Below are 24,772 nucleotides of genomic sequence, written 5' to 3'. Positions count from 1 at the left end.
TCATATTTAAGAAATTTACCTTCTCAAGTATTCGACCAAAAGACAGAACACAAGTATGACCTATGAATGCCATGCAAAGACCAGGTATTTGCATATTAACCAAGAAGGCATTAAAGCACGTAATTACCACAACATGTATGCATGAGAGGACTACTTAATATATAATCAGAAGTTCTGGAATTTCTTAATTGTTGAGCATTTCCCTTCACAGAATTCTCTGAACTTCCTTGTCTGTATAGATCAATTTATATGCTAATGTAAGTATACATATTTATATTAAGAATACCKTCTAAACTAATTTGTAAATTCTCTATTTATTATTTTAGAAGCAACACATACTGGAAAACTTAAAAACAAGTTCATGACTAGGTAATAACACCTAAGTATTATAATGGATAATTTCATCCCATCCAGCAAGATGTCTTTTGATTAATTAAGGAATATAATACAAGATCAACAACACCAGGCATGTACATTAAATTATCTAATTTGGAGATATTTGTTATAAATTACCATAATAAAACATGCTATAGCAATAAAATTCATTATTACAATGCTATTTCTGTGTAACTAGTGTTTTTCAGCTATTCCAAAATCTTTTTCAGGTCAGATTTTTTTTCAGATAGATCTTTTTCATGGTTAGTTCGTAAATAAAAAACACAGTAATAACACCATAAAATCTAACTCATATTGAATGCAGTATGGAAAATGAAGTCCTTTAACATAAAAATTTGCTTAAAATATACAGAAAGTATGACTGAAATATTTAAAAATGAATATTGAAATTTTAACAGCAAGTATTTTAAAACAATTTATGTGATACACTTTCAGCAGAATTCTTATCTTAAACTTTTCTAGCAGATATGAATTGCAGCAGAACAAAAAAAAWATTTTTTCTACAGAGAACTGTTACAAATTTTGAAGTTATAAGGGAAAAGGAAGAAAATATTTGCTTGGAATTATTACTGGTATTTAATGTTTTACACCATCCTATTCTTGTGATCGTTGTTAAGTATATGGGATTTTGGAATTTTTTCAAATACAACTAAACTAGGATTGTGGTAACAAATCTGAGGAGATAAGTGGTACATACGGATTAAATGATAGCTTAATACCTCTAAAGCAAGACTCCATTTTTTAAGTAAGGAAGTAAACTACCTTACTGCAAATTTTAATTTGCAACCCTAATTTCAAGTACATTTCAGCACAATTTTAGCTGTCTGGATGTACTAGGGATATTTTTAAAAGGATATGTCTATGTAAAAATAAATGTATTTATACATGTGTGTTTATATTTATCTATATATAGGCTTTTAAGACACTTGAGTATTACTGGTAAAAACACAGTGAAGTTTGCAAATCTTTAAACATTTCCTCTGCCTGCACTCTCCAATGTAAATAATGCTTACCGTGGTGAGAGACTTCCTCTTGGTGATCCTCCTCTGCCAACAAGGCTTCGGCYGTTATCTCCGAGATCTTGATCTGCAGTGTAAATATTTCACAGCTGATAAATCGCCTTTTCTTAGATAAGAGTTTTAATATCTGATGCAGATATTTTAAATATACCTTCAATCTCAACTTCTATCTGTAGTTACTGCTGAAGAGTGAATAAGTAACTAGTTTAAGATTGCTGAACTGTAGCATGTAAGGTGTTGTCCTTACACATTTCTGAGGCTGTACCAGGCCATGGATTATGTTCACTTCTTTCATTCCTTTCAGTTTTACAGCACAGAAGCGTGGTTTGCATTTGCAGTACCCTCCCCTCAGCCACTTTTAATTTGTACGGTGAAAGTAATGAATCACAGCTGTGGACAGCTAATCTGTATGCTTATCACAGCAAATCCTGATGCTCTGTATTTTTTTAACRCTTTGCATCCCAAAACAACTCATAAAATATATAACGTATTAAACTTACTGCTGCCATCTAACAAGAACACATTTTCTGCAAATTTAGTGAAAACTTTATGAAAGCGTATAATTCACTAATTCCTATTTATAAGCAGAAGCATAGGAAAGCCCCTTGCTAAAAAGGTAGTAAAACAAACAAAAAAGGCCTCATTAAATATACGAAAACGTTTTGCTTGGAAGGGCTCAAAAGGGTTATTTTCCCTATGGCCTCTCAATAAAATAACCCTATCTGCCCCCTTCAAGGTTGCCCTCCCCCTATTCTGAGTCAAGCGACCTCCGACCCCTTGGAGGGCAAAGACATGACTGATCCATTCTTGGTAAACTGCTAAACTCATTCCCTTCCCCCAAACAGGCATGACTACTACGACATGTCAACAAATCCTTACGGAGGGAATGAAACAAAGCAAAGCCAGCGGCTCATTAAAACCRCAGCGGAGAGCCCGCGGTACCAAATGCCACTCGGTAAATATTCACAAGATTATTAAATGCTGCACAAGTTCTCTAACGGGATCTCTTTCACACGAACTTGTATGTAATGCAATTTCATGAATTATGCAAATAAAGGTTTCAACTATTCACGACAAAACCCAGAGCTGTGTCACTCCGGTTGCAAAGAGCTGGGAACCGAGCGCATCAATCACAGGAGTCACAAGAGACACTGGTGCATTCCTGCCTGCTGATGGCTCTGCTTAAACATTTACATTTCACACACCCAGGGAAAAAAAGGGGGAAGAAAACCCGCGCTGTTCCACAGAACAACTGAGAATTTACTTCCAACGCAAAACAACTTTGTACAGACATTTAATAACCAAGAACTGAGCAGAAAACAAAAATACAATTTATCAACCTTTTTAAAAACGTGGAGTTTTGTGAAGCTGCACATTTGCATCTAAGGAAGCTTACCTGCTTGGCTGTTTTCAGACTGAGCTATAAGTGCTGCCATGGCTGAATTTGGATTCAGCCTATTGCCGTACATGTGGGATGGAGGCAGACTGAGAGAAGATCCAGGTAGGGTGTTTGCCTGCAAGAAACCAATTAAAACTTGAATCYTCTTTTTAAAATGGAGAGAAATGCTAAATGTATTTTAAGGAAGCCTTCTTAATGCACRTTTATTAATTCTGTAAGCTGAATGTTTTTTAAAACCATGTATTTGAGAGAAAAAKATATTTTCCATTTGTSAGTATAGAAACAGAATTGCAGTACTTTGAAAAATAGATCAGGTTTTAAAGTGTGTTGTAGTTGTGATTGATCTTTTAATTAAAGAAAACCCTTCTAATAAAAAAGTACTGTAGCAAATAYTAAAAATACCTAAAGTGCATTTTAAAATAACCACAGTTTGCAGGACGGGCAGACTTGCTTGCAATCCTGAAGTAAGCGCTCAGTGCTGGGACTTAGTAGCATGGTGACCATGTGGTTATCCTACTAATTATTTAATCTTATTAAACCATTTACAAAATAAGGGCAGGTAGACAACAGATGTCTCACAAATGCTTGGGTTCCTTACATCACAAGCCGGCTGTGGAGGTCAAAAGGTCCAACTTTCAGCTCTATAGTTTAACTACACAGAGCCATATTTCCTTTGCTCGACTCCGTCATTAGTAAAACGTGCACAGTATTTTGTTACTTCCTATTTTGATAGACTTGGAAGCCTGGTGTTTTTTTGTTTTGTTTTGTTTTTATTTTAAAGAACGCAAACAGCCATTACAAGTATGTTTTCTATACAATAGGGGGCTCCGGGAACCACAGCTTTGCCCTGACCCCATATAAGGAACTGTATTTTTGGCAGTTGGCCAGCTCTACTTATTGAAGAGCTCCCAAAGTTTGTGTTCATTCATGTTGCTAACCACAATTCTGAAGGTCTCTGCTGGGACTTGTGCCAAACAAGCGAAAATGAACCCTTAAACAGATGAAGCTAAGGAGGCTGGCCAAAATCTTGCATAATCCAATGCAATAAAAATACCTTCTTCCTTGGCTGCTTATGCTTTTTCCCTTTCGAAGAAAAAAAGATTTGTGTCAGATGCTAAGTTGCAGAGACAGGCAATCAAAGGAATAAAGGTGTGGTTACTTATTTAAAAACCATTTTCCTACCTGATAAAAAAATTATTTCAGAACAAAGAAGAGATTGCAGGGGGGGATAGGGTGGGGGTGGAATCAAAGACACACAAATCTGTGTGATCACTGGTTTTAAAATTAATCTTCTAAGAAAACGTAAACAACTTTTACAAATGAAACTTTTTCTGAAAAATGAAAAAAGGTGAACAGTAAGGAACTCAATTTGTGGGACATTTTGACATGCATAACTGCACACAAGAGACAGGGGAAACATACTGGTTATTACAGCAAAATATTACAGAGTATAAACTGTCTCTGGAAAGAATCACACACTACCATTAACTTTTGGTTTTCTGCCAACATATTAAACTTGATGAATGGACTTTTATGAATTCACCCAACTGTTTTCAATGATGCTTTATTTACTATATACTGGTGAGAAATTGTACCTGATATTTACATTCTTCTACTGTCACAAAGTTAGAAAAAGACACAAGTAATTGCTTACAATGATCAGGGGTTTATTCACTTTTCAGTTTATAGGTATGTGCAAAATTCCTAGACATGGAACCCCAGTGTCACTTCAAATCTAGTMGTTACTTCTGGTTGGTTGTTGGGTTTTGTTTTGTTTTTTTTTAACAATTGCGTATCTTTAGTAGAATCAATCTGAATTATTTCTAGGTCTTAAAAATAATGCAGGCATTTCCACCAATCCAAGGTACAACAGCTTCCAGAAATACAATATTAGTATTAGTACTGTGACAATGGCTGACAAAGGCAGTAACACTGCATAGCTCCTGCTATTTTCCTTAATAAAATGCCTATAGGGTGGTTCCAACTCAAATATGATTGTTGTTAGCAACCTTCAGCTGTTTTCCCCTGAAAACCAAACAAACTTCAGTCAAATCCTTTCACAATAAAACCTTACAGAATGGAGTATTAAGAGATTCAACTGGTATTATCCTTCAACCGTATCTAAAAGGCCAGACCAGCAAAATAAAAGTTTATATGACATTAAGAGTTCTCCTAATACAGTCTGTGGGGTTCTTTTTAAAACGCCAAACACCAGGTCTTATTTCTGTTTAGTTTTAGAATGCTTCCCTAAAAGATTTCTAATAAGTATATGTACTGCTCACATTTTACACAGAAGTTCCTATACTTAGCTCTCAGTCCATGTAACTCACCGTAAAGCTGCTTRAAACTCCGCAATAGTAGCTATATATCAATTTATGATAGCAAGGTAGCTATAATCAGCAAGGGGAAATACATGTTTCCTTGACTGAAACATGCACAAATAGTACCTAAGTATCTTGAAGGGAGCTGCTAAGGTTTGTTGAGTAACTATCACAAAACAGAAGACACCAAAGGAATTAAATATTTGCTAAGTARGTTGATMTAACAGACCAAAAGACTTAGCAGGATTTAAACAATATCTAAGAACTTGAGTTTTTTCACAAGAGGTGGTTTCACCCTACAGTTTACCTTTATTTATACTTTAAAATCATAGTAAAGGTATCCTACGAGACGGAACTGTAAAAGTTCCAATGCCATCCCACATCCTAGGCAACTCTCAAAGCAAAAAGACACAATAAAATTGTGCAAGTTGAAGGCAAACAAGAAGTGTTTGAAAATACTTTTTTTAAATGGCAGTGTAATGTGTCAAGAATAATGACTTGTGAAGCTTTCTTATGTATGTGACGACTTCATCTGACAGGGAAGCAGAGATGGTGGAGGAGTGCTACRTTACTTAAAGGTGAAATAGGAGCTTCATGTTTCACTCACAGGTGAAACAAGCTGCAGCAAGCATTTATTAAAAATGAGCAATCATCCTGTCAATACATCYTAAGGTCACAGGACTGACACATGTTCTAAAATGCAGAACTTTTGAAGCTGTATTATTCTTTATTTCAACTGATTCTATTCAAACACTCAACACAATACATGATCAAAATGTATTAAATAATAAAAACCCAAGACTACTACATATTTATTTTGAAAAGGCAGCAAATTTCCCTGAAAATATTTTAGCAGAAGGATTTAAGCCCATCTAGAGGTATACAACACACTGCTTTCCTTTATGGCATGTTCAATAAATCAGTAAAGTCATAAGCAGCAGAGCAGCACAGAAGGACGATGCATTGTAATTCAGACAATGCCCACGTGCAATAAGAAATGATTGATATTTGATTGATGCTTAAAAACACTTCCTCTACAGCAAGAGAGAAAGTACAAGCATATTCTTCTAATTAAGGAACAAGACTAGCAAGTTAACTAGATTTCATTCAGTATATAAAGACCTTGAAATATTTAGAATAGTTTTTTATTTGTTTGCATGACTCCAGAATGGTATTTAACAGTACGACTATGAAGTTTCTAAAGCATTCATATTTGTACATTTATTTAAATTTCCAGGGAAARCAGTCTCTTCAATTCAAAGGCTACATGTTCTTTAAGCAGAAAAAAACAAAGGGGGAAAAAATGAGACAAAACTTAGCTGTATGCAATCAGATTGGGTCTCAACACTTTGAAACTCTTTGAACATGCCTTTTCCCCTTTCCTTTCAAGTTTTATGCTATGAAATATTTTCTGATAACAGGCCTCATTTCTGTCTCAGCTCCATACTAGTAAGGTTTTAATACTCAGCGTGTGATGAGAGATGAAACCAAGTGTGAACAACTTTTGGGTCCCATGAGTAGGCTGACTGTTGAAGCTGTCAGGTTCAATTGCATCATTCCACATTATTCAATGCCCCAAACTGCTCCCTAATTGTTAGGGGCTTAACATATTCAAAACCATTGTTTAGGCTAATGCTGAAATGCCTACAGTTGAGTTTCCATAAAGAAAGGGGAGGGATTTAATTGTAGTTAAACCATTACTGAACTCTCCTCCTTTCATGATAGGGCAACAAGGATGGCCAGAACAACCAATTCCAAGAYAGCTTCTTAATCAGTTTATATCCAATCAGTTTATATCCTTTTCCTCTCTGCTTTATAAATTGTCACTGCTATATTGTAGCTTTCTGTTATATCATCATAATGCTTAGCGATTAGTGACACATCACCTAATTACACATTTCTGCCAATATTTATTAGGTCAAAAATAATTTTAAAGGTTAATTTTATTTCTTGTTTAAAATAAAAACATATAATTGTTCCTGTGGCTCACACCATTTACCAAGCATACCCAGGTTCTTCATCACAGCATGATGCTGTGACATGAAGTGCAAAACTCCCCCTTGCTCCTACTAATACAAAGTAAAGAAATAAAGACCTTTAGATATGCCACCAACAACTTCTTATGGCCAGCTACTACTGAAAGCATATAAAAAAATCTCAATGCAGATGAAATTTAAAGCTAAATGTTCTGTAAGCTGTTCTGCTACCCTTCTGAGATGTTACAAACACTTTCCATGCATATCTAGCCTAATGAAATATGGAAGGAAATTCAAGCATAGGACCATGTGTTAGAATCAGTTTMCTTAAACTAGAAGACATCTTAAGCTGACACATTTTGGTCTGTGGCAAGCATCATTTATCTGTASAATGTATTAATTAATTAAAACCTGCACTGAAATTAAATTATATTGAACACATATAAATTCTAGACACATAATTATAATAAAAATTTATAATATGCATACATATATTTGCTTGTCTTGAGAGGTGAAAAGATCCACCTATCAAGTGGCAACAGCAGAAGCAACCTTACATTGTGTTTCCTAGCTTAACCTGGGGAAGCGAAGAAATATTCTTATAGACCCTAGAATTTTTAAGGCCTTTGCTTGAATATTGAAGGCAATGGGGAGAATATGCTATTGCTTCCTTTACTCTTTCAGCACTTATGGTACAACCTTTAGCTGCATTTAGGAGATGAGGGAACCACCAACAGCCATCATCACTCTCCTCCAGTGAATTGTCAGTTGTTCACTGGGATGGCAAAGGACACCCCCAGAAGGGTGCTCAGAGCAGCTCGGCAATACAAAGAGGAGCCCTGCCACATCSACGACTTCTCATGCATCATGAACACAGCCCTTGAAAACTTTCAACACAAATACAGAACTGCTTAGAAATCTTAGAATGCTTATCAAGACTTGTTTCCAATGGAAAAACAAAAATCTAAATTCCTGTTTATTTTCCTATATGCCAAGAAATACAGATGGAAGACAACACAGAAAATCCTTAATAAAATACTGTTTCCACATTTCTCCTGAAAATAATCATCTGACTTTTCAAAACAACTAGCACAATACAAGCCAATATTAATCTATAGCATGRTAAGCATAATTCATTTAATTTAACTAAACTGATTCTTTCATTTGCATCTTTTTAATATAGGTTTTGGCTGTCTTAAGTTATAAGTCGAACACAACTGAATTTCAAGCAAACAKTATTGATCCCTTGACTGAAACAGCCTACAGCTGTAGGCTACTACTGATGACTGGAATCAGAGTGAATTTTTACAGCTAACCTCACCTCACCTGCTATCACACATCACCAATGCAAATCAAACCCAAACATCCACCACAGTTTTTTACTCAGTCACTCTATGAAAGCAGAATTGAAATTAAAGCATGGCCCTCCCATACTGCCAGCATTACCATCTAAGCATTCTGAAGCCCTTAAAGTTTGGGGATTTTTAAAGACAGATAATCAAGGTCCAATYACATAATAAATGTTTTTGCTACCTGGCTGAAATAAAAGAATTAACTYAGAAGTATAATTAGGAGGTTGGAAAAGTTAAAAAAATGTTTTCAAAAAGAAAAAGAACATTAATTACAAGTGCACAAATTGTCATAATTTACATCTGTCAGGAAACCTGTATTTGTGACATCATGCTATGGATACAATATTCACATCACTAGTACTTTTTCTGTTTGTAGCAAAAAGAAATCTTTTGAACTTCTAGCTGTAATGAAGACTCCAGCTTATGAACAAGCTAATAATCAAGTACTGTCTTTGAGAATCAATTGTTTTGATTAAACGTACTAATAAATCCTTCAATTAAATTAAACCATCTAACCTTCAAACAGCAGCACTCAAGTATTTTCCAAGAAAGACATGAATGAATACAACTGGGAAACACAGTGGGATTTGAAAGGCAAAATGAAAAAATAATGGCACACCTACAGAAACTAATTTATACCTCTGCTCAGTGTACAACAAGGGCACATAAAGTCATTAAAAACCACATGGATAGAAGGCCTATCTTCCAGTAATGTGAAAACACTATAACCTCAACTGTACTACCAGTTTACTCCTCTCTTTCATGTTAACTAACTAGATACTACATAAAATKTTAACCAATTAAAATATATTTATTTATATACCAAACATAAAAAAGACACTTGTATAAAAACTACTAGAATGCTATCTCATTAGGAGATCCTTTTTCGTTTGGTTGGTTTTGTTGTTTGGGGTTTTGTTTTGTTTGGAGTTTTGGGTTGTTTTTGAAAGCAGACTTTGAAGAGATAAGACCCTGGGATTCCTCCACAGACCTARCTGAAAACAGAGCTGTCATTTCAGCACAAAGCACTTTTACCTCTAGCTGGTTGCTCTATCATTTCCATCTACCTCTGTCTTCACAGCACTTAAACGGTTTGTGTTCTACATAGACATAAGCACTATCTTGGCCAAGAATCTGTTTTACTCAAGAACTTTAATCTATATATGAGGAATCTCAATTTCACTCTCACAGTGACTAGCAGAAAAAATGACTTTATTAGCCAACGAATTCAGTATATCAATAGAGGAATTTATTTTCTTTATATGAGTATTCCAAAGAAAGMCATACGCTTGCAATATGGCCAAAAATGTATCTGAGAGAAAAGTAACTACTTTCAAGATCATCTATAATTTCATAAAGAGTAATAATAAAGAATCAGCTACTTATTCACAAACACTGACATTTCAACTAGCTAAATAAACATCAATAGTCTTTGCTACTTAAGTGATGAAACAAACACCTTCAGTAGCAGAATTGCTGCTGTGCAAAAATTCTTGCAAGATCCTCAACATTTATGCAAGGCCTATAAAGACACTGCCTCAGCAACCAAGTCTGCAGCTTACAACAAACATGCAGCATGTACACTTGAAATCTTTTCAAGTAACACCTAAACATTCAGTTTCATCTAAGTAGTTTTATTATTTCCATTGCATACAAACTAGAATATTTCACACTTTTCACATTCAACACCATTACTATTGTCTCAGGCAGCTATATTGAAGTACTGCTACACTCAGTTCAACGAAGAGGTCAATGTGCCTCAGTTGCCTGGAGACTGATGGTTGCTACAGCAGCACCAGATAAGCCAAGCTAAATAAGCTTCAGCTTGAAGGCAGAAAACATTTATTGCTAGACTGAAACATTGATGCAGTTGTCTCAGCATGCGGCACTGTGCAAAACCACACAACTGCCTCTCAGACTACCTCTATGCTGCACAAATCTACACGAAGAGAAGCTTTCTGCAGCAAGAGGGAAACAAGATTTTCATTGGGCTAAATACTAGATTACTTGCAACTATGATTCCTTTGTTCTTCTAGTTGAGTCACAAGTTAGAARGAATTTTCCCTCTGGCTGTAAATTCTTCCTCCTTGCTACTTTCCTCCACCCCCACTCCAAAAATCCTCAGTTAGACTGAATGAAAAGAAAATTAGATTTTTACCTGTTTTGCCCAGAAGTTAACTACAAATTAAAACAGCTTTAAAGCGAGAAACAAGAAAATTTTGATGGAAAAACTTTTACTAGTATGRTTCTTTCACATTTTTCATTTTGCAAGACTCAAACTGAAGTGGGTTCGACACAAATACAATTCAGTAGGTTTGGAAGGAAAGYCTGTTTTGCTCCAACATCCTACACCACAATATCAAACCTCTCTATGTCTACAATATACTGAAGGATGCATTTAGTACACTTTACAAATCTAGAAGGGCTGGCAATTTCCTGTGGCAGTGAATCCCAAAGATGAGCAACATACTCTGTTAAGAACTATTTCTTTGCGTTCTGTGTGTGCTGACATTTCCTTTTATATTTTATTAAGTTACAAGATAAGGAGAACCAAATAATTTCATCATCTGAACARCCTGTGATCCATGTTAATATTCTACCTTTGATGCAGTGGATAGGAGCCTCTTTCAGGAGACCTTATCATCAAGAGGTGTTTTGATAGTAACTCAAAATATGTTAACTGGTTTCCATGTATCCAGCATTTCTATTGATTAGAGAATTCTAGTACCACAGTAAGCATCTAATTTCCTTTTTCTGGAAGCATGCTGCTTAAACCATACAACATCATTATCTCCAGATGTTTTGTTAGTATCTTTTCAATTATCACTCGTATTAAAGGCAATACAAACAAAAAAGCCAAAACGAAACAGCCAAAAAACCCAAAAAAACAAACATCATCACCCCCCCAACCCAACAACATACACTGTRTGACAATGTCTAAACTAAACTTAAAGAATGAACTAACAAAACTTACTTATTTTGGAGAAATTTAGCAATACATTAACAAATTTTCRTAATTGTTCTCTATGCTTTATCTTAGTGACTAATTACTAAGGGGTGAGAGGTTTCACCATAGGGCACCCACCAATTACGCAGCAGAAATCTATACTATCTGCACTCTGGACTTCCTAAGAACTCCTATGGCATTCAGTATCTCAATGATTTCTATGTCAAGGAACAGACTTCAGAAAGTGGCCTGAAAAAAAATGTAAAAAGAGAGTAAAGTTCTTAAATTCTGGAAATCATCTCTGATTACATGTCTAATGCAGTTTAATACAATTAGGCTACGGTCCTTTGCACTGCAAAAAAAAGAATTATTGCTTAAATAAGTTTGTTGAGATCATGTCAGTCTCTAGTTTTAAGATGCTCTGATCCAAAGGTGTCTGCAGGAGTATCATACTAACTCTTAACTTACACATGCTTGTGATGTGCATCTTTGGGAGCAGAGCAGGATACTCACTTAAGCAGACAGCCGTCTAATGCAGCTCACATCTGTCACACCCCGAAGTCCTAGAACTTGGGGTTGGGKTTTTTTTCCCATGTATTTATTCTACTCATCAAAGAAAAGTTGATTAAACAGTGATAGCTGATAGACCTGCCATTTTCTAGAATATCCACAGGAACGATGACCCAGAAACATCCCTTAAAACACTGCAGTCTGCCCAGTTCTAGCAAACTTCCTATGCTTAACCTGAAACTTTTCCTTCCTTTCTTCCTTCCTGCCTTCGAAAAAAAAACAAAACCAAATCAGCAGAAAACAGCCTCTGAACGAGGCTCGGAAACAAAAGTGGACAAAGGAGTATCTTCCTTGGCCATACTGAATTTAAGAATGTGACATCCATAATTAGAGGTTATACTTGCAACTGTATACTTGCAAGCAGTATCAGTCAGGTAGGTGCATTTTACTGCTTCATGAAAATGCCTAAACCACCCTCCTGCAGACCTGCAAAAACACCTCTCAACTTGAATTTTCAGCAAAGAAACTTTTACTTATTTAAGATGCGCTTTTAAGTTCCCTCATAATTSCACTCCTGTTGTGGAAGATATAAATAAGATTGTTCCCAAAACTGCTCCTAACTTCTCTGTTGAAAGGGACAAAAACTAAGAATAGAGTTCCTATTTCCTGTCTTTTCACTTATTTTCCCATGAGTGCCAGAATATAAAATAAAAAGGACAAGAAAGTTCCCTTGATAGCATGCAAAATGATGAGGAGACTTAAACTATGACAAGGGAAAAAAAACACTAAAACAGGAGACCAAAAATAGTGTAGACTGCTAATTTGAAGAAAGAGCAGGGGACTACAGAAATCCAAAATTAAGGACTAGATTAATTGAGAAAATGAGAAAATAAAAACCACAGGACAAATGCATCTGAAACATCATGTGCCCTACATTCCGAACATGAAAAGATCTCAGGATTCCTTAGCTTTCACATTCCTCCGTTGTTAACAAATAACTCCAAATCTCCTGGAAAAAAGTAAGTCTTATCTCCCCCTAGAAGCTGGATCAGACAAAGGAGGATAACCACCTCTGTATGAATGCTAAAGAAAACCCCGATGCTTTTGTACTCCTAAGGCAAGTAAAGCCAAAGGAATTTTAGAAGGGACAATGGAAGTGATAAAAAGCAGACTTCTTTCACTCAAAATTGCAAATGAGCAGCAGCACCTACCTTCCTAATTATCACATCTGCACCCTGGAGGCATTAGTTCATTACACTATGCTGAAGTGGACCTACCATGCCATCACAAATCCTGGATGTAAAGAGTAACAAACGGCAACTATTCGGTTTCGGTATCTTTGTGCAAGCCACAAGGACTGCTGTTACAGATACTTCTTGTCCTATTCCCTCTTCATTATCTGACTCTGTGGCAAAGGAAGTACAGTGCATAGAGTAAGAGCTGGGAATTTAGGAAGAAAATAAAACAGAAGCTGCAGAGAGAAAAAAATATGCTTAGAAAACAAGAATCTAGCAGCAGCAAAAAAATCCCATCAGMAGAAAATCTTGTGGATTTGTATCTGTAGGAGAGGTTCATAACAAGYATGTGCAATATTGCTCGAAACTGCCTCAGAGATGTGCTCAGTACAGTCACCAAGAGAGAAACCACCACAGCAGAATGGAGTCAACTACAAAGTGAAAATCTGATACCGAATCTCCAAAATAAGAATAAATCCTGAAAAATTCTCAATAAACTGCAATTACTGTAATGTAAAGATCATACATTACTGGATCATACAATACCAACCCCAAAAATTTGATGAGCTACAAATTTTTAGAGTAAAAGACTGTGTATTTAAGCGAACTACTACGTGCCATTTCCACTCACAGTAAAAGCACTATAGAAACAAGACTACCAGATATTTAAACGCTCTTTTTCCTGAAAGCAATACAGTCTGAACCATTAGATGGCTTTAACAATCGATGACTGCAGAAAGCCCAGTCAAAACCTTTACTTCCACTTCTGCAGTTTGATTCTGCATTCAGAACCTGGAGACTCCACAAACAACTGGCCATAGAGCACTAGTAGGGTAATTTCACTAATTTAAGTCATCAAAAAGAACACACAGCTCAAGCAATTTCAATCTCAATCCTAACCAAAGTAACAAACATTCAATTATACAGTACTGAATAAATAAAAACAAAACCCTGCTGTACAACACCAGAAGTTACTGAGGATTGCAGGTCACTGCTTTTTTTATGAACATATGTAACCACTAAGAATAATTTATCAGAAAAGCAGTACAGCAAATTGTTACAGAACAGCATAACAGGCTGACAAACCTTTTTGCTATAATTATGAAGCACTATGAAATATTTGAGATAATAACTGAGAGCAGGATGTTCAAGTGGTGCAACTTGTGACCTGGCTTAACAGGGAAAAGTTAAGATGATATTCAAATTCCAAATGAAAGAGATTTTTCTCAATAACAGAGCACATACCTATAACCATATCAAAGTTAAAGACACACTTTTAAGAGAAAGGACACAAGTTAGGGATACAGCAATTTGCTGTTACATATACAAAATAGGCAGTATGCACAACCATGTCAAGAGCACCAATTAATGGAAAACCAGGAGCAAGTATTTATGTGGACTTCTCTCCTGTATCACTTTTTAACTACATTTTTGCAATTGTTAAATGCATTGTTAGCTAATAAAGMCTTATTGAATTAAGCAGTGTAACCTACCTGAGGCTATGCCCAAGACATATAAAAAAAATAACAACATGCAAAAAAAATCTGCATTTCCAGCAACTGGCATTTTTACTACTCCACTGTTCCCACCTGGTGAGGAACATCAGAACTTTGATTCAGTTATGGCACAGCATGGAATACAAGTTCACAATGTCTTCTGGATTTATTAGCTTGGAATAAAAATTATGAGTGGCATGAGAGAAAAGACAATGAGGCAGTAAGGGGATTGTAACAACGCCCATACTGTGTTTCTGTCTTAAAAAGAAAGAAAARAACAAAAAACACAGTATGGAAACTATCAYACTAGTCAATAAATAGAACGAAAAAATCAAAAGCTAGGATTTTCAGGTTGGGATTTCTTTWAAGCTTGAAAATCAGCATGGTTTAGTTGTTGAARGAAACATAATACTTTGGGGTCTTAATCACCAAAGTTCTATACRGACCTGCAAGTCACTAAAAACAGAAGTTATTTTGTCCTTTTGAATAGCATTAATTTAATAGCAGTATTTCGTAATAGTATTACCTAATTTAGGGCAGTTGGTTTCAATTATTTGCACTTCTTTTAATGCTATGAACAAAATTTTCTGCATTAGATGCCTATCATGCCATTCTACTCAGAATACATCTGCTAATTCTGAGACTAATTCTATGGCAACATTTTTTTTCCCAAGACCTTCTCTTTAGACAGCCTTTCTTTAAAAAAAGAGACAAGCAAAAAATTCTTCAAAAATTGACAAATTTATGATATCTCCAAAATCATAGTTACAAATGTCCAACAGAGATCTAACAAAACAGCTGAAATCTTACAGGATGCACCTTAGCAGCACATCTGGGAGGCTATTCCATGTTTTAGCACTCTTCTGATTGCACATCTTCTAAGATGATGAGGTAACTGAGTGGACAAGATTTGGTCACATTTGCTCTCTTAACTAATAGTTCAAGTAAAACCTAAATTTTTAACTGCAACTTTTTAGCTGCTACAGAGGTACAAGCTTACCTTCGCTTATAACCTAGGATGATGGTTTTCTTTTAATCAGGACACTACACAAGAAACATAGTAGCACACTATCACCTGAAGACTTCCATGGTCAAGAGGTGGGTAAACACTGAGAATGCACCCACAAGAGCCCAATCAGCAGACTGCACTCTGATGAAACTTTGCAGAAYTAAGTAGGTAAATCCTAACCCTTGACATATAATCAGTCATTTATGCTAAATGGACAGGGGATGGGGTGTAGAGGAAGAGAAAAAAAACCGGGTTGCTTCAATGGAGAACACCTGCATGGTAAACTAGGCTCTCCTGACTGAATCTCTTTAAACTAGTACAGACTTTAAGCACTGAAAAAAGACTCACTGAAGCAGTGGTGGACTTTGTTAATTTAACTACAAGAGCTCACCTTTAAGGCTGTCAACCAAAACTCACAATTTCAATCTCCCTGTATATMTCAGGACCAAAAGACTCTTTAAATGGGAGTACCTGTGAATAAGATCCTGACAACTAAATCTGTGACCATTTAAAACCAAGTTTGGTAGTGAGGCAAAAGACACAACTCCTTTGCTTTCCTGGGGATGAAAAAAAAAAAAAAAAGCCTGCCCAAGGCAACTCCCAAGAAACAAAGCCAAAAGAAGCACAGGAATTTTAAGCAGTTAACCTATGGAGGGCTCTCTAGTTCAGCTAAACACTAAGAGAAGGTCCATCTCCTAGGGTATACTTCTCTTTTTTTGYGACATGAGGAAAGGAAATACTATGGTATTTCTCTTCCTGACTCATAAATATGGGTCCCATTGCTTTTTCAATCTGTTTATCTTCTGACAGAGGTTAACAAATAGAAGTCATGGTGCACAACTCTTGCTTACTTAACTTCTCCATGTCAATTGATTTTACAGACCTTTGTCTTATCCCATCTCAGTGTCTCTCTTTGAGGCCACAAGTCCCTCACTATTTGCTCTCTCCTTATAAAGATGTTCTTTGCCATTGTTCACTGCCATGGCTCTTCTTGTACCCCTTTTGGCATGTACCATATCTGTTTTGAATAGAAACTGTCCTTTCCCTTTAACATTGATTTTATTTGTCCTCTTACCACCTTGTCAACACAGGCTGGTGAGGTCTTTCAGCAGTTTGTGGCAGCTGATCTTCATAATGGCTCACTACATAACCCAGCATAATCARTAAAAATGGTGTGTGTTCCTCCTCCTTTCACCAGATCATCTATGAATACACTGAGCTGTAGAAAAGGCAGTGTCTCCAAGACTGATGGCAAACCTCTCCTCTGTGAAAACTTAACATTGACTTACTTAGGTTTTTTTAAAACTTTTAATCTGCTACTAAACTATGACACAACCCCTCCTCTTAACTCCAATTCAATTTAAGTGTTGCCAGTGAGAGTGTGTGAACATCTCTGGAAATGAAAAAAATAGAGAACTTACTAAAGTACCACATTTTAAATTAATTTCTTTAAAGTAGTTTCTATCAATTTGTGCAAAAGAGATGTCACTCAATTTTGGGTGAAAGCACCTTATTTCTTTAGAAAACTAGTCCAGAAGAATGATGTAAAAATATGAACTGCCATCTGTAAGAACAAACTGCCCTTTGATATTGAAATGTAATAATCTATGTTGGTCTTCACATAGTATTTCTGCTGTCCGTGCACTATCCACACCTGCCTGTGCACACACACAYATTAAGATTCATTTTAATTCTTCAAGGTTATATCCACTATCTTAGCTCACTGTAGTTAAATTACTACTTCATTGCTAATAAGCACACAGAAAGGTTTATATTTGATACATTCATTGTAAGAGATTCCCATCAGAAAATGAAAAATAAAAGAAACAGGAAGTATAAAATCAACATGCACAGTGTAGTATTCCTTCATACTTAACACTCAAATTGTGGTGACTTTCTACAACTTCGTACTCTCTCATCTTGATAAATGTACTCTTGTCCAATTTATATCYATACAAAATATTATCATTACTTCAACTATGCCACCCTTCTGCAATTTTTTCACCATCAAACACGAAATTTGAATCTTMATTTACATAACTTTTCAAATACAAAACTATAACATAAATGTCAACATTCATTTGTTGCCAAGATTTCAGCCCTGGCCATCTCTTGACCAGGGCTAGTTTATTTGTCCATTTGTTAAATCTCCCAAACAAACCACTCGTTAACTGATACCATAATTTTTGCATAAAACACGGAAAACTTTACTTATTTTCCTTTTTAAAATCCTTTCTTATGTTCTGATAAAAAACTGATGAAATGCAACCAGCATTTATGCTAGTAGTAATAATGAAGTCATTATTACTAAGCACTTCCTCAGACTACATTTAAAAGATCTATGTGCTCTACAAAATAAGACTGTGTAATATTATGGGAAACTTCTAGCCAYTACAATGTTTCACAACAAATATCATGTTTATTAACCTACTTTCCAAACAAATTATGGTTTCTTTTAACATTGAAAATAAGCAGGTCAGTAACATGGTTTTCTATCTTAAACTCTTGTGATAGTTTACCTGAGTTGCAGCAACAACAGTAGTAATAGAAGGCGCAGTTGAAGGTGATAGAGCTCCCACTTGCTGCAAGTGGCCTGAAGCCTGCTGAGGTAAATGAGAACTGGAAACGGGAGTGCTAGATCCTGAGCCAGATACTGCATTTGGAAATGATACTGCTACATCATTGCTGCTAAAAATACCTGAAAAAAATTACAAAAATGATTACATGCATCTCTCTCTCTCCCCCTCCCTCTGTTTACTAGTAACCATGTAAATATGCAGTAGAAAATTAATCAAGACAAACAAGATCACTTAATATGTAATGCAGAAAGCTCCTGTGTAGAAATTCTAACCATGCTGATTGATAAAAGTGCTCTCGTCATTTAATTCTACAGTTCAGGGGAAATAGATTGATTCAGTTCAAGTTTTTGTAAAACATGTGTGATAAATCAAATATTTATGTGCATTACAAACTGCTCAGACATTAACAGTGGCAGAATTTTTGGCTAAAATGCCTGCCTTCAACTGAGTCTGCTATCAGAGTTTGTTCTTTCAGTGTATTACTGTTAAGTAAAGAATGAAGTATTGGGCTATATAACTGAACACACACCACACAAATGGAAAAAAATACTTTTAAACTTTAAAGTAAATATCACTAAACAACATACATTTGTCCAAAACTGTAATTTTGGCAACTAAGGATTGCTTCTGCTTTTTCAGAAAAATATTGACAGCAAGTCTGAGGACAAAGTACTCAGATTTGCCGATAGAACTGGTGGTATTTTATTTATTCACAAACTAAAATTCCATCCATGATCTATATGAATGCTTGACTAACATTTCTGCTACAATAGCCAACAAATAAACGACTAAACACATTAACATTAGTCAGACTTGTAAGTTAGCAATTTAAACATGAAGAGTTCATACCCCTCTGTGAAGCCATTACTTCTGTTCATCTACATGCAGGGTAAAGTTCATTATAGAGGTTGGGAAAAAAAACCCTACTGACCAGAAGCCCAGGACAAGAAGTAGTACCTGTCTATGAAACCGTTAGGCTCCACGTGCATTAGATAAGTGAGCTGTCAGCTGGCCAAGGAATATCAAGCATGGTAGCACTGAACTGCAGTTAGAGGAAGAGTGCCACAGGGAGTAAACAGAAGTAGAATGAACATGGTTAGATCAAAAAAAGCAACAGAACTGAAATGCCAGTTAGAAGGCAAAGGGTGGAGCTAGTTTGTCACTCATACGAATAATGATTTGAAGAAGGCAGTGACAATAAGAAGATACGCAATGTTAAAACACCACTTGCCACCCAGATATCCCTCTGAGCACAGGCAGTCAAGAGAGACTAACATCATCCAAACCCACAYATAATATGCAAACACCGATGCATCTTAAATTCCCTGACTCTATTAACTGTCAAGAAAAACGGAAGAGAAAATCAGCCAGACCCAGTAGAGAAGGAAGATATGAAAAAGCAGCTGAAGACACATCGCGACAACACTTTTTTCCTGCCTAACCAAGGTTAGTGGCTTATCTTCTTCCCCAATCTCTTCATCATAGAGCAATTCCATACCTGCTCTGCTCTTCTACTGACCTTCGTATCTTTTCCCATTTAGTACACCTCCCCCTCCCAGGTTTTGTTTTTTTTTTTTTTTTTTGGTCATCATCCCCAAAACCTAGAGTTACAGCCTTATTTAGCAGTTAAGATCCTTGAAGTGTTCACTTTGCTATGACCTTTTTCCAGTTCTAGCTGGGTCATCTAACTAGACAGCACATTTTATGGATCCTGCCCAATGTGTACTTACACACCACCAAAATGAACATGATTAACAAACAGCCTTGCTACCGAGTCTACTCTTAAGTGTGACATAACTACAATCACAAAAACTGAAATATAACCCAGGTCCTCAAAGATGTTTTCAATTTGCTTTTAATCAATGACTTCCAATTAATGAAAAGGATGAAATTTGACCCTTGTTTTTTGAATGCATTAAAACAAATGTACAAACCTTCTTGAAAAATATGAGATTCTCAAGCAATTATCAGGCTTCAGGAATCATAAATTTTAAGAGTAAAAACAATGAAATATCACAACACCTATGAGTAAACGGTAAGAGCTCATCACCACAAATACTATCACTCTCATAAAACATCAACAGCAATGAGAGGAGAAAACAAAATTTTTGGTGAGAGACAAGTACTAAAAATGAAGGATATTTTGCTAGAAAGGGAAAACAACTCCAAAATTTCAAAGCTACTGTAGATTTTTTTTATTCTTAATTTTAAAAAATCTAACATATTTAATAACTGCAGAGCTTCTGCTGCTTCTATTTTAATGATAAGGTTTATTCTTCCTCTTAAAAATAAAATTCTGGAATACAAGCAGATAGTTACAAAATCACAGGCAAAAAAATATTTCAAAAGAAAGACAAGCAGCAAACTAGTTTGCCAGTGGAATGAGGTAAGCTAATACCTGTTGCCAGTTGTAGTATTAGAAACACTATTGTTGCTGTTGCAAAATACAGGACAAATATGACCTGTCCGCGCACTCTGTTTGGGTTAAGTATTTCCATTTAGCAATCCCTTACTTCACACAAAGTACATGCACCTTCTGAGACTAATCATGCAACCAAGACACTATTCCATGCAGCATTCAAACAAGAACTGTATGCTGAACATTCAAATAAGTTCCTGATTTTCACAGTTTCAAAAATAACTGTATAAAAACTATGTCTATATCATATTAGAAAGCCAAGACAATACACATTTGAAATGTCTCAAACATACTAAGTTGTCCTTTGGGGTTTGGGAAGAGATAAATCACCTTCTGGATCAGGAAGGAATAATAATGGAAATCTAAACAAATCTCTGTAAACTACATTAATGTTTAAAACAAACAAACCATCTTGAAGTCCTTCCCACACTACTGAAAAGCCAAGCAGCTGTAACTTGTAATGAATGGCACTGTGCAATTTGCCAGAGGCATAAATAGCACGGTCAAATACAATCTTCAGCATTTTAACCAGAACACAGTTCTTCAGCTCCAGGTGGAAATGGATATGAAACACTGTTCAGGTGAAATCTGGCTGTAGTGACACCACTAAYGCAGCTGCAGAACACTGACTTCAGGTCCAACAGATAAAACACACATGTAGCCTGCATTGCTGGAGTGAAAGCCTTAACAAAAAGGCAACTGAAAAAAAAACTTATCTCTGGACAACAAATAACGGCCTRCTTAGCACAGAAAGCTAGTACTATAGAGCAGGGAATACATCAATAATGCAGACTGGCAAAAAAATGCATTCTTTATGCATAATGAATGACAAAATCAGTAACAGGGGTAATAAAAGCTCTTCAAGAATCGTGAAAAACAAAACAGGCTCAAATCAAAACTAGTAATATACACCAAGTGACACACAGAACAATTTTAGTGGTTCTATTCAAAATTACAAAAGTAAGTTGTTCCACGAGCAGAAGAATTAACAAAATGGATTAAATTCTGGATTTCCACAATGTTCTATCTCACACATGACATCAAATACACTAAGCTTTCCCACCACAATTTCTGTATGTGGTTATAAAATGCTCAGTTCTTATTTTCTAGTACTACAGCCCCCTCCAATATCCAGCTGGCTTACATTCCCTTTTTATGCTGGAAATTCCTAGTTCAGCAAGAGACAAAAACAAGCAGTGGCTCCTTCTGTAGCCATACACTGTCCATTCCTATTACAGAAACATATGTGTTTTAGACTTTTTTTCTGTGAAYTAGTCAATAAACTTAAAAGTTTACTGTAGACCAAAATCAAGCATCTAGACTGCTCCCTTAGGAAGCTCATAAAATGGTCTCCCTAAAGCTGCATTTTCTTTTGTAGGTGAGTAATTTGAAACTATTACAACTGCAAAAAGAGAAAGTTATCTGAGATATCTGCCACAGATTGCTCATCCTAGCATTTTGTCAAAACTTCAGCAATAACCAAAGTGAGGTCAAAGAGGCTATTTTTCAAATGCAAACTTTGCAGGCCCACAGAAGTTGCAGAGAACTACAAAACCTTCCTACTTGGGAGAGGACAGATGGGCATGCAGCAGGGACAACAGCCTCAAGGGGGACTCATAGTAGAATTCATAGAAATAAATGGAAATTTTGAATTATAAGAACAAGAACTCCTTTATCACAAACTGAACATTTTCAGTATCTTCACTTCATATGGTAATCTCAAAAAGTCTCCCTTAAATCTATGACAACTTTCTATATAGTGCAAAATGAATGTCTTTCCATGAAGCAGTCCATTAATTAGTAATTAAACATGTAGAAAAAAACTGATTAAATTCCACTACACAGGAAAGAACATGTACTATTTCAGTACAACGTTAACAGTGGAAGAAGTACCCCACCGTGTTAGTTTGCAGTATGGACATAAACTAGAGTAAATCTAAYACAAAACAGAAGCAAATAAAAACAGTTTATTTTTGACAGTTGTCTAAAAGGAGAAGAAAGYTGCATTTGAAACTGCCAAGCTAGCAACAACATTTCACTTCAATTTATGAGATAATGAGCTTGGATCCTATGGCCAATCTGTTTCCTTCATGAAGAAATCTGAAATCTGAGAATCAAATAATCAAGCTATTTTCCAGCTGGTGATGAGGAAAGTGGTATGGGTCASTTTCAGATAGGTTTCTAAAAGGTTCTGCAGTAACAGTTCTAGAAGCACACAGAAATGAAAGTTACTGCTCTGCAACTGGATAACAAGCTACCATTTCCTTCCCTTTCAGTGACTGGGCATCCTTTTTGATGGAARCAAAGCAGCCTGTCATAGATCAACAGTCACTGGTTTCCTTTCACAAAGCCTGAGTACTCTCCATGATGAGGCAAAAGTTAAAAAATCCCACAGACTAAAAATACCCTAAGAACACACACTGCTGGGGATGGAGGGAAAAAACAAGGTACAAGTGTACACGTTTTCAAAAATTGATTTTCTAACTGTTTTGAAACAGTTGTTCCAGTTTGGAACCTACTGACAGAAGGCAGATTGCCACAATTAYTCCCTTTGAGAATACTCTGTAGAGTGGATTTACAGCCAAAGACTAAAACACWTGACAAGAACCTTGACACAACTGAGGAACACAATCCAGCATAGCAATATGACACTTACGTGGTGAATCCATGATCATATAACCTACATATACAGCAAAGACCCGAACTCTGCTATCAAACTCCATTAAAATTAACCCCGAATCCTTGGCAGCTCAGCCAGAAAAAGATGTTCAGTTAATCTCTTCTGAGTCTACTCCCATACCTATGTCTATGTTCAAAGCCCTGACTGTAGAGTTATCTATAATCAATCAAAAACGTATTCTACAACAGAGTGAGGATGAAGGATCAGAGCTGATCCATGTTCTACCAGAATCATCTACTCCTGTGTTCAGCTAGTCCCACCTGCTACAATGAACCATGATATTTTACACCTGATTCCATGGTCTTTGATGACCACACATGCCAGCAGCCGTGTTCCCACTTTGAATTAATCTAAGTTGGTAACAGGTCTTACATTSCAGCACTCCACTGCAAAAGGGCTCAAACCCACATTTTTCATAGCCCACCCAAGATGAATTTTCTCTCTGAGAGAAAAGGTCTGAATGTGATACAAGGAGAGAGATAATGTGCTGGACTAGGAACATGAGAAGAACTATACTGTTTTTCTAGCTCACTAAATCCATCTCTGACAGTGAACAGTAACAGCTACACAAGGRAAAGTACAAAAAAAGGGCAAGCATKGAAAAATACTACCCTCAAATGTTCTCCCAGCCTCTAGAAGTCTATCAACTTTGAGTGGGAGGAATGGTCTTTGCAATYATTAGCCTTAAATCTGCTTCYAGCCTTCCTCCAATGCGTATCTTCCAAACCTTTCTGAACAGCTGTAACTTTTCAAATAATATCTCATGGCAAAATTACACCTTAGTTAAACTGCACAGTCTTTTTGGGGGGAGGAAGATGGCCAACAGAGAGACAAAACTTTGACTTGTTTCCTCCAGTCGTTCTTGTTTTCTCACAATAATCTTTAAATTGCTTTATAACTGCTTGTTTGTGTTTCAGAATTAATTCAGCTTTATGAAATAGGACACGTTTAGAATTTCATACTTGTTCTACTAGGAGTCAAAACATTTTCAAATACTCTTCTAGAATAGAATACAAAGATAAAGAGCTCCGTGATCATATCTGAGACGCAAATGCTCATAACCACAGAAAAGCCCTGTAGTTCAAGTGTGTCAAGGCACAGAAAAATCTTTGTAAGAAGAAAGTTAAAGATACGGAAGAACAATTGATAAAGACCTTAACTTTTTAGATGTTCACTTTTGTAACAGTGACCCAATACAYACCAGCCTAAGATACTTAAATATGACAAACTAAAACCAAAGCCATTTTAGTCTCACTTAATGAGTATTTATGAGTAGGAGCATGACGTGTGATCTACATTTCTTAATGATTTCACAGAAAATTTACTGTGTTTGCTTAACATCTCTAAAAACASACCACAGCTTCCAGCCATTCTGACAGCAATCTACCTCAGTGTTGAAGTGGTGGGTCACTGGAAGCACTACATTCSTCTTCA

At 36.0% G+C, this 24,772-nt stretch overlaps 1 protein-coding gene across 6 annotated transcripts in view; it reads right to left on the bottom strand.

The window, feature by feature from the left end:
• MLLT10 (MLLT10 histone lysine methyltransferase DOT1L cofactor) overlaps positions 1-24,772 on the bottom strand; it is a 125,176-nt gene that overhangs the window by 15,958 nt on the left and 84,446 nt on the right. For all 6 annotated transcript variants that reach the window (XM_057383698.1, XM_057383688.1, XM_057383708.1 and 3 more), the window contains 3 exons: positions 18,180-18,358; positions 2,812-2,929; positions 1,410-1,482 (listed from right to left, as the gene is read on the bottom strand). In XM_057383698.1, the coding sequence (XP_057239681.1) occupies positions 1,410-1,482; positions 2,812-2,929; positions 18,180-18,358 (370 nt within the window). The remainder of the gene's footprint in view (positions 1-1,409; positions 1,483-2,811; positions 2,930-18,179; positions 18,359-24,772) is intronic.

This window comes from Malurus melanocephalus, unplaced genomic scaffold (genome assembly GCF_030028575.1).
Source record: "Malurus melanocephalus ecotype Western Australia unplaced genomic scaffold, MMel_1.1 scaffold_14, whole genome shotgun sequence".
NCBI classification, from domain to species: Eukaryota; Metazoa; Chordata; class Aves; order Passeriformes; family Maluridae; genus Malurus; species Malurus melanocephalus.
Note: the sequence above shows the minus strand (reverse complement) of the source record. Positions and strands in the feature narration are given on the sequence as shown.